General features: G+C 41.3%; 1 protein-coding gene across 1 annotated transcript; it reads left to right on the top strand.

Annotated features, from left to right (window-relative positions):
- The first annotated feature begins 2,502 nt into the window (after positions 1 to 2,502).
- LOC120040413 lies at positions 2,503 to 11,055 on the top strand. Its single transcript, XM_038985581.1, has 3 exons — positions 2,503 to 2,747; positions 6,204 to 6,911; positions 11,045 to 11,055. Exons 1-3 carry the CDS (start codon positions 2,582 to 2,584, stop codon positions 11,053 to 11,055), a joined length of 885 nt encoding a protein of 294 aa, XP_038841509.1. The 5' UTR covers positions 2,503 to 2,581.
- Positions 11,056 to 11,522: the final 467 nt, after the last annotated feature.

The following is an 11,522-nucleotide window of genomic DNA, read 5'->3' as shown; positions in this document are numbered from 1 at the left end:
AAGGGTCACATGTTTGCAAGCAGCGGATCACTGGTTGGAGTCCAGTATGGGGGATAGGGACAGTGGAGGAAGCTATACTGTTACCAGAATACGGACCTCCATTTCACAGGGGTACTAGGAGACCTAGTAGAGAGCGGGAGAAACAGGAGAGGGTACAACCACAGATTGAATAACGGTTAGTTAAAAAATATTTTGTACAACTTTAGTACAACTGAATGCTGTCCTGCTGTGCTGATTTGTCTTGTTGTGCGACTGTATGGCAACATATTGTCGTCAATAGTTTACTCACAACTAAACAAATGACCCAAGTGGTGACGACAGAGAGTAGAAAAGGGTCTTCTGTTTCTCGATCCTCTTTGAGTAGATGCCAATTTCACGTCAGTCAGAATTTCAATGTGTTCCACTCATACTCCAAGGAGCCTTGAAATGAATGCTACCTTTCAATAATCTGAAATATCCGTGGATGAATGTAATATAATTATTTAATGACGTGGTTTGGTTGCCCTTGCAGTCCTCCCACTAAGATGCACTTTTCTGTTGTGACTCACACCGTCATTGTGTTGTCCTTGTTTTGTCTTAGCTCCTCTTTACACCTCTGTGGATGATAACCCTGGTACATTAGTCATGGAAACAGGGCTGAACACGGTGGATGATAAGCCTTGTACATTAGTCATGGAAACAAGGCTGAACACTGTGGATGATTAGCCTGGTACATTATGAACAGGCTGAACACTGTGGATGATAAGCCTGGTACATTAGTCATGGAAACAGGGCTGAACACGGTGGATGATAAGCCTTGTACATTAGTCATGGAAACAAGGCTGAACACTGTGGATGATTAGCCTGGTACATTAGTCATGGAAACAGGGCTGAACACTGTGGATGATAAGCCTGGTACATTAGTCATGGAAACAGGGCTGAACACGGTGGATGATAAGCCTTGTACATTAGTCATGGAAACAAGGCTGAACACTGTGGATGATTAGCCTGGTACATTAGTCATGGAAACAGGGCTGAACACTGTGGATGATAAGCCTGGTACATTAGTCATGGAAACAGGGCTGAACACGGTGGATGATAAGCCTGGTACATTAGTCATGGAAACAGGGCTGAACACTGTGGATGATTAGCCTGGTACATTAGTCATGGAAACAGGGCTGAACACTGTGGATGATAAGCCTGGTACATTAGTCATGGAAACAGGGCTGAACACTGTGGATGATAAGCCTGGTACATTAGTCATGGAAACAGGGCTGAACACTGTGGATGATAAGCCTGGTACATTAGTGAAGGAAACAAGGCTGAACACTGTGGATGATAAGCCTGGTACATTAGTCATGGAAACAGGGCTGAACACGGTGGATGATAAGCCTGGTACATTAGTCATGGAAACAGGGCTGAACACGGTGGATGATAAGCCTGGTACATTAGTCATGGAAACAGGGCTGAACACGGTGGATGATAAGCCTGGTACATTAGTCATGGAAACAGGGCTGAACACGGTGGATGATAAGCCTGGTACATTAGTCATGGAAACAGGGCTGAACACTGTGGATGATAAGCCTGGTACATTAGTCATGGAAACAGGGCTGAACACGGTGGATGATAAGCCTGGTACATTAGTCATGGAAACAGGGCTGAACACTTGAGTCCTGCTGTTGACAGTCAAATGTTTAGCGTCATGCTACACAGCTGGCTACAGACAAACACACACACACACACCTGTTCCCCTATGGCAACAGAGCTATTCTTTAAACAACCAGTTAACCCAGCTGTCGGTTTCAGATCAATTATTTATTAATAAAAACAAAAAAGTTATATAAGTATAGTCTGATTTGATTCATGTCATAATGTAATGATTAAACAGAGATATACAAATGTATGTGTAACCGATGTGAAATGGCTAGCTAGTTAGTGGTGGTGCACGCTAATAGCCTTTCAATCGGTGACGTCACTTGCTCTGAGACCTTGAAGTAGTATACCTCTAGTATACTTCTAGATCTCAGAGCGGCTTTTGTGGAGCGATGGGTAACGATGCTTCGTGGGTGACTGTTGTTGATGTGTGCAGAGGGTCCCTGGTTCGAGGGGACGGACTAAAGTTATACTGTTACATATGCTTTCCAGAAAAGATCTCCTTCCATTTGTCCAAGACTATTTCTCATCCATTTTGACCTAATGCTGCTCAAGCAATGATATTCAGTCGACTCAAGATAAGTGCATTTTCTTTACTTGCAAACTCTGTGTTAAGTAGATTACAGTGTTTTGTCAGACCCATTTCAATCGCATGTCTTTATAATTACTCTTGATAATGGCATTCTCTGGTTTAGTGCACGCTGTCACATTAGTCCCAAGCATACACTAATAACAACGCTATTACTCCATTTAACTGTTTCGTGTTTCCACACGTAGTTATCGATTTCTTTTATAATTGGTCTGTAACTTGTATTAAAACCCCCCACCCTCATTGTGGCGCTGTGTTGTGTTTATGGGCTCTCCACCCGCTTCTAAAAACAGAAAAATAAAATACGGAAATAAAACTAGGAGTGTGCTTGTCACCATCGTTCTTTCTTCAACTCTCAACATGCCTAAACTACAGTCGTTTCGTATGTTTTTAAATGAGCGTTTAACTGCGGCTGCTGTGGAGATTTTGGGTGCAGTTGAGCAAACGGTAGCGGACTATCAGGAGGAGAATGATCGGCTACGGAGACTGCTGAGGATCACACCGGAGATACAACTATTTAGAATAGGTTCGTATGTAGATCTAGTGATGGCTAGGTAGATAACTCAATAAATAAACTGTTTAGGTTTTAAGCGATCTGCATTTCAATATGTTTTATTAATGGAGGAAAACATCGTCACGAATCAGGAAGTGATTCGAAGTTATAATTTTAAATGGAAAAACATTTAAAATAAATACTAGCTTATTATCTTCAGTTTGAGATTGAATAAATATTCTAGTTGTTCAATAATTGAATTCGAATGTTGGTTCAATTGAATTGATTTACATTCTAATTGACCCAACCTTGCCTAATACATTAGACTTTGTTCCTTTGCTGCTGATTACACACCTCTGAGGAGATGCTATAGCTACATTTGTTAGGAACATTTCCTCTCACAAGCTGTACAAGCCAGAATGTTTAATAAAATGTACCGTTAATTTGAATTTACTCTAACGGTTGTCTGACTTTTCAAAACGCTGGGTGCGTTTAGTTCGATTGAATGTGTGCTGCGTTTCCTAACCGTTTTTACTGAACCACACATGTTTTATTTGGGGGAACACAAGTGTGTATATATAAAGATTATCAGTGGTGGAAAAAGTACCCAATTGTCATACTTGAGTAAAAATAAAGATACCTTAAAAGAAATTGACTCAAGTGAAAGTCACCCAGTAAAATACTACCCAAGTAAAAGTATTTGGTTTCAAATATACTTAACACATTCCTGAATAATAATGCGACACTGGAGGGAATGGTATCTAAAACAATTGCAAAATATTATGGTGTCACAGGGATATTGTAAAGTGATAAGAATTCCTTATAGTTAAGTGAAAGACCCTCTGCATTTACAAGTTGGCTCACCAATAGGATATTATTTTTGGAACCAATATTCTACAAACAAAGAAGTATTTTTATACAATGTGTCCTGATTATTCCATATATAATATGTGTGGAGAAAAATGATGCTTATAAATTATTAAGGACCATGACAAGAAAACCTGCCGATGAAAAGCAGAGTTTCACTGGAACTTTGTCAATATTTGTACACATAGAAGTTTACAGTATTAAGTGTAATGTCATTGTAACTCATCACAAGACAAATACAGTGACCAAAGTGGTCACAGTCCGAGAGTAAAATATTACCACCAAAGGTATTTTTTATTGTAATGACCCCAGCGGAGCGTTCAGCGCCATGGGAAAGCCAAATATCATTGCCCAACTGTGACTTCCAGAAGTTGGTATCAGCAGAAATTCCGTTTTTTATTTTATTTCACCTTTATTTAACCAGGTAGGCCAGTTGAGAACAAGTTCTCATTTACAACTGCGACCTGGCCAAGATAAAGCAAAGCAGTTCGACACATACAACAACACAGAGTTACACATGGAATAAACAAACGTACAGTCAATAATACAGTAGAAAAAAAGAAGTATATATACAGTCTGTGCAAATGAGGTAAGATAAGGCAATCAAAGAGTGCGACTCTTGATTTAAAAAAATATATATTGGCAAAGCTTTTTAGCAAATAAAAAATATGGCATTGTGCTTCACATTGTTTTGGAACCCCTTAGCATTAAGATAAACTATAGACAAAGACTAAACATGACAGATTACATGAAAGTATCAACTGTAGGATGAGTCAGAAACATAGGAGCAGTGAACCTAAGCTATTAGGAACCTTGATCTGCACCATTTAAGTCAATTTAAAGTGAAAAAAAAGCTTGTACCATTAACTGAGATGGTTGTTAAATTCAACTCAACAGAAAATGATGTTCAAGACCAAGTCAAGGGTTCTCTGTAGTAAGAGAGAATAAAACCCTCTTTATTGTAATCAGGGACTATTCTGAACATGTTTTTCTTTTAATAAAGGGGTACCTACTTTTATTTAACTAGGCAAATCAGTTCAAAACAAATTCTTATTTACAATGACAGTCTACTAGGGAACAGTGGGTTTTACTGCCTTTTTCAGGGGCAGAATGACAGATTTTTACCTTGTCAGCTCAGGGATTCGATCCAGCAACCTTTCAGTTACTGGCCCAATGCTCTAACCACTAGGCTACCTGCCTACTATTTTAAGTGCATATGAAAAGTGATAATAAAAAATGATTTCCGTGCAGTTAATGAAGCCTTTCCCTTATTTGGTGCTTTCTTTATCGTTGGCCACAATTTGTTCCTCCTCTCTATGTCCTCCGGGCTGAGATGCTCGGCGAAACGCAGACCACGGCTCTGAAGGAACGCCGTCTTCCAGGCAGCTTTCCAGACAGCATCCCTGTAGAATCTGTCAGTGAAGAGGATGACGATACCCCTTGGTCTTGAATCGTTTTGCAGTTTTTTCTTGCCGAGGTGATGCATCACCGTCGATGCTATCACCAACTCTGTTCTTCTCTGCAGGCATAACTTCTTGGCAGATGCGGATAGCCTCACGTCGCACATTCTCCACGTCGGGCACGCCGTGGAGTCTCAGGTTCCATCTTATTGCTCCAGATCAGTGAGACGACTATGGTAGACATTGTTATTCTGTTCCACCTTTTCCATACTCTTTTCAACTTTAGCCACTCTCATTTTCACATTCTTGATTTCACCACATGCAAACTCGTCTTTATGAAGCCTTCGATTACCATGGTGTTTGCGTCTACCATTGTGTCAATGACGTCAGACCTGGAGTTGATGAGTAAAGAGAGGGTATCCACGATGTCAAGAGGCCATGTTGCGTTTTTTGGAGGGTGGCGGTTTGCACGGAGTAGTAGTTATGGCAGTTGTCTATAAACACGTTCCTCTCTTGTTGATTAGCAATAGAATGGCTAGCTTCTTCCTTTCTCTTTTTGTCACGACTTCGCATCGACATGCCAAAATAAATGATTCACTTATCATTCCAGTCACAGGAATGTTCTTATATCTTGAGCAAATAAAACCAATAATAATAAGAATTACTTTCTGACGCAGCAGGTAAAAAGTGCCTGTTCAAGCCGTCATCGTGGCCTCCTCTCGCATCGTAAACGACTTCATTTGGTTTCAAATGCGCTATTGAGTCTTCACATAGGAATTAAGATGTCACGTGATCAATGGTTTTGTCCATTCATATATAGATGGGTTGGCTGACGACGTCACGAAAAGAAGGTGAGGGTAAAAAGGTGTGGGATGAGCCTGGAGAAATAGAACCACTCTCAAATTCACAGACAGAGCTAGGTATGCAAGGACTGACCATCTATGATATCAAAATGATAGTTTGAACCATGTTTTGAGGCTATATAGTGTTTCTTTACATTTACAAACAAGCTTATATTTTGGGCTTCTGATGGGGGACGACAGTTGAACTAAACTCGAGGCATTTATACGCTATATTCTTTAAGAATCAATGGATATCATTCATTTGTAAGTCAAAAAATCGATGGCACAACTAAGGATTCTAGCTTTAACTTCTAATTGACCCCAACCCTGATGTCTAAAAGCTGTATAGATAACCTCTGCTCCTCTCTCCTTTCCTTCAGAATCTCTGCAACTCTCTCTCGCTGTCTCTGAAGATGAAGTTGCCTCTGAGCAGCAGCACTGTGAGCAGGAGTGGAGCCCCAGTCTGGGGCAGGAGAACCCAGAACTTCCACAGATTAAAGAGGAACAGGAGGAACTCATGGCCACTCAGGAGGAAGAGCAGCTTCAAGGGCTGGAGGCTGATTTCAAATTCACTCCTTCCTGTGTGAAAAGTGAATGTGATAAGGAGGACCCACTTCAGTCCTTGACTCTTCCGCAAACTCAGACTGTGGAGAACCGAGAGCGTGACCCTAAACAAGTGGATCTCACACCTTTTGTTACTGTGACCCACGTTAAGGGTCTCTACATTCCCTGTGACCCTCCAGATAATCAAAACAATACCTCCAGCCACAGGTCAGCTGTAAGCAGTGACCCAGTAGGACTTGACAGCAGCCCGCCATTGGATCCCAGCCCACCATTGGAACCCAGCCTGTCATTGGATCCCAGCCCACCATTGAATCCAAACCTATCAATGGGGGAACACTATTCCAAACCCAGCACCATGTCTAGAAAAACTCACCACTGCCGTGACTGTGGTGAAATGTTTGCTTTGAAAGCTGACCTGCAGAGGCATGTGACTCTCTTCAAGAAGAGACTCAGTGAATGCCGCTTCTGCAGAAAACGCTACAACTCCACCTGTAAACTGAAGGCCCATGTCCGACTCTGTCACAGTGGGAAACCCTACACCTGCCCTGTTTGTAGCAAGACCTTCAAACTCAAAGGAGACCTGTCCAAGCACATGAGGATTCACACAGGGGAGAAACCATTTAGCTGTGGTGACTGTGGGAAAAGATTCAATCAGAAGGGGAATCTAAGGAACCATAAACTGACTCACACAGGAGATAAATCATTTAGCTGTGATGACTGTGGGAAAAGCTTCAATCAGAAGGGGTCCCTAAAGAAGCATATACTTACTCACACAGGAGATAAACCATTTAGCTGTGCTGACTGTGGGAAAAGCTTCAATCAGAAGGGGAACCTAAGGAACCATAAACTGACTCACACAGCAGAGAAACCATTTAGCTGTGATGACTGTGGGAAAAGCTTCAATCAGAAGGGGTCCCTAAAGAAGCATACACTGACTCACACAGGAGAGAAACCATTTAGCTGTGGTGACTGTGGGAAAAGCTTCAATCAGAAATGGAAACTATCTTTACATATCCAGACTCACACAGTAGGGAAACCATTTAGCTGTGATGACTGTGGGAAAAGCTTCATTCAGAAGTGGTCCCTAAAGAAGCATACACTTACTCACATAGGAGATAAACCATTTAGCTGTGATGATTGTGGGAAAAGCTTCATTCACAAGGGGAACCTTAAGAGCCATAAACTGACTCACACAGGAGAGAAACCATTTAGCTGTGATGATTGTGGGAAAAGCTTCAATCAAAAGTCTAACTTACTGACGCATGTTAAAAACATCCACAAAGGAGGAAAACAGGATAAACTGAAAGAAAATTAGGACAAAGATCTAATTAGTCACAAGATGACAATAAAAAGTCAGGATGTGGACAATATTCTGAGTACACGCTCAGACACAAATAGCTGGAATAATTAAATGAAGTCTATGAGAGGATAGTCAGATTAAGTGATGACTAAATTAGCAGTGCAGATGGCATTATTTTGCTAAGTGCAGAGATGTATTATAGGTATGAATGTGTAGGGGACTTCTGAAATTCTACAAATTTTGTGGCCCAGCAGGAAGATCAGCATATCCCAAATCCAGAGGTTGTCAGTTCAAATCCCAGGTGGGGTCATATTGAAAAGTCTACTAAGTGATCATGTCAAAAAAGACATGACTTTAGTCATCAACTTTGTGCACAAAACATACATTGAATTATTTTATAACAATTAGATCATGAAGATGTTAACATTTTATTTTCATGATCTGATGTCATGAGCCAGTTGGCCAGGGAGAAGTGTGGTTGGTTTGTTTAAAGGTCCTGAACGGTCATAAGAGCACCTCCTCCCAGCTGCCCACTGCACTGATGCTAGGAAACACTGTCACCACCGATAAATCTACGATTATCGAGAATTTCAATAAGCATTTTTCTACGGCTGGCCTTGCTTTCCACCTGGCTACCCCTACCCCGGTCAACAGCTCTGCACACCCCACAGTGTGCAACTTGCCCAAGCCTCCCCCATTTCTCCTTCACCCAAATCCAGATACCTGATATTCTGAAAGAGTTGCAAAATCTGGACCCCTACAAATCAGCTGGGCTAGACAATCTGGACCCTCTCTTTCTAAAATGATCTGCCTCAATTGTTGCAACCCCTATTATTAGCCTGTTCAACCTCTCTTTCGTATCGTCTGAGATCCCCAAAGATTGGAGAGCTGCTGCGGTCATCCCCCTCTTCAAAGGGGGAGACACTCTAGAGCCAAACTGTTACAGACCTATATCTATCCTACCCTGCCTTTCTAAAGTCTTCGAAAGCCAAGTTAACAAACAGATCACCGACCATTTTGAATTCCACCGTACCTTCTCCGCTGTGCAATCTGGTTTCCGAGCTGGTCATGGGTGCACCTCAGCCACGCTCAAGGTCCTAAACGATATCATAACCGCCATCGACAAAAGAAAATACGGTGCAGCCGTCGACCTGGCCAAGACTTTCGACTCTGTCAATCACCGCATTCTTATCAGCAGACTCAACAGCCTTGGTTTCTCAAATGACTGCCTCGCCTGGTTCACCAACTACTTCTCAGATAGAGTTCAGTGTGTCAAATCGGAGGGCCTGTTGTCTGGACCTCTGGCAGTCTCTATGGGGGTGCCACAGAGTTAAATTCTCGGGCCGACTCTTTTCTCTGTATATATCAATGATGTCGCTCTTGCGGCTGGTGATTCTCTGATCCACCTCTACGCAGACAACACCATTCTGTATACTTCTGGCCCTTCTTTGGGCATTGTGTTAACTAACCTCCAGACGAGCTTCAATGCCATACAACTCTCCTTCCGTGGCCTCCAACTGCTCTTAAATGCAAGTAAAACTAAATGTATGCTCTTCAACTGATCGCTGCTCGCACCTGCCCGCCCGCCTAGCATAACTACTCTGGATGGTTCTGACTTAGAATATGTGGACAACTACAAATACCTAGGTGTCTGGTTAGACTGTAAACTCTCCTTCCAGACTCACATTAAGCATCTTCAATCCAAAATTAAATCTAGATTCAGCTTCCTATTTCGCAACAAAACATCCTTCACTCATGCTGACAAACATATCCTCGTAAAATGGACTATCCTACCGATCCTTGACTTTGGCGATGTCATTTACAAAATAGCCTCCAACACTCTACTCAGCAAATTGGATGCTGTCTATCACAGTGCCATCTGTTTCGTCACCAAAGACCCATATACTACCCACCACTGTGACCTGTATGCTCTCGTTGGCTGGCCCTCGCTTCATACTCGTCGCCAAACCCACTGGCTCCAGGTCATCTATAAGTCCTTGCTAGGTAAAGCCCCGCCTTATCTCAGCTCATTGGTCACCATAGCAGCACCCAACCGTAGCACGTGCTCCAGCAGGTATATTTCACAGGTCACCCCCAAAGCCAATTCCTCCTTTGGCCACCAGTTCTCTGCTGCCATTGACTGGAGCGAATTGCAAAAATCACTGAAGCTAGAGACTCATATCTTCTTCACCAGCTTTAAGCATCAGCTATCAGAGCAGCTTACAGATCATTGCACCTGTACATAGCCCATCTGGAAATAGCCCATCCAACTACCTCATCCCCATATTGTTATTTATATTTTTTATTTTCTTTGCACCCCAGTATCTCTACTTGCACATTAATATTCTGCACATCTATCACTCCAGTGTTTATTTGCGAAATTGTAATTATTTCCCCACTACGGCCTATTTATTGCCTTACCTCCCTAATCTTACTTCATTTGCACACACTGTATATAGACTTTTATTTTGTGTTATTGACTGTACGTTTGTTTATTCCATGTGTAACTCTGTGTTGTTCTTTGTGTCACACTGCTTTGCTTTATCTTGGCCAGGTCGCAGATGTAAATGAGAACTCGTTGTCAACTGGCCTACCTGGTTAAATAAAGGTTAAATAAAAAAAAATACTATATGTGGGAATGTCTTATGTCCATCCTACATGTAGTGTTGGTACATGGAATCTTCCTCAACTGCATATATCATAAATTGCTATTGCAAATAGAAGTATTATGTTCAACAATTGACATTTTCAGATATAATTTTGACAAACACACTTTGGTGCTTACAATTCATTCTCTATTGGTCATAGATTTGGTGGGCACTGTCATCTGTGATCTTTGTGATATGACTTTCTTTAAGCACGTACTGATGAAACTGTCACTTCATATTTTTTTCTTAAAGTCTATAAACGCTCTACATGTATTCACACTGTGACAGGGTTGGATCCTATGTGCTACTTTTATTATTGTCCTGTAAATGGTTCAGTGGCTATAATTTAGGCTGTGTGTAGAATGGGGCATAAAGGAAATGACCTATACTACTAAATTACTACTACATTATAGTGATAAGGAAAACAGCATACACATTTGGCCTGTGTATTCATTTGCCTATAACTAATCAGAATTCCATTATGTTTACATAAAAAAGAGAGTACTTCAAAATGAGAAGACCCTGCCATGGAAAAGACGACTTGGTGGACATAAAGTGGAAAAGAGGGGAAATAACTCCCACCATGCAGCAGGACACCTTCGGCTGCGGGGTCTTTGTAATGCATGTTTGATAGTTATGTTTTCAATAATGAATGGTTAGCTGTTATGTGACAATTAGGTAAAAAACTATATTTTATTTTTTGGTGTAGATGGCCTGTAAAGCTTACAGATTTAAGTCTAATAGCATGAGATGAAAGTAGACAAACATCAGAGTGTGCGATATGAAGGCATAGTCAGTGGATTCTGAACCTTGTTTGACGTCACTAGGTCACATGACCAAGGAGCTTTTGAAATTTGAAATTTAGAAAAATTCATGTAAAATCGTGTGAGATGAAAATGGACAAAATAAAGGGTGTACAATATCGAAGGGTAGTTAGTGGACATTCTGAACCTTGTTTGAGTCAAGTAGGTCACATGACAAGGAGCTATTGAAATGAATGTCCAAATCGTGAAAATAAGACCTGTGCAATGTTGTGTGCAATTTTTCCAACATGACACTTATTTGGAGTCTGTGGCTCAAGTGGTTTGAAAGCTATTGAGGTTTGAAAGCGGAATATCCGTTGAATATCCAACTTGAAACTGTATTTATCTCGGCGTGTAATGGAGTTAAAAACATACCTTAAACTC

This window comes from Salvelinus namaycush, unplaced genomic scaffold, assembly GCF_016432855.1.
Source record: "Salvelinus namaycush isolate Seneca unplaced genomic scaffold, SaNama_1.0 Scaffold35, whole genome shotgun sequence".
NCBI lineage: Eukaryota > Metazoa > Chordata > Actinopteri > Salmoniformes > Salmonidae > Salvelinus > Salvelinus namaycush.
The sequence above is the reverse complement of the archived record's forward strand: the minus strand, read 5'-3'. Positions and strand labels throughout refer to the sequence as shown.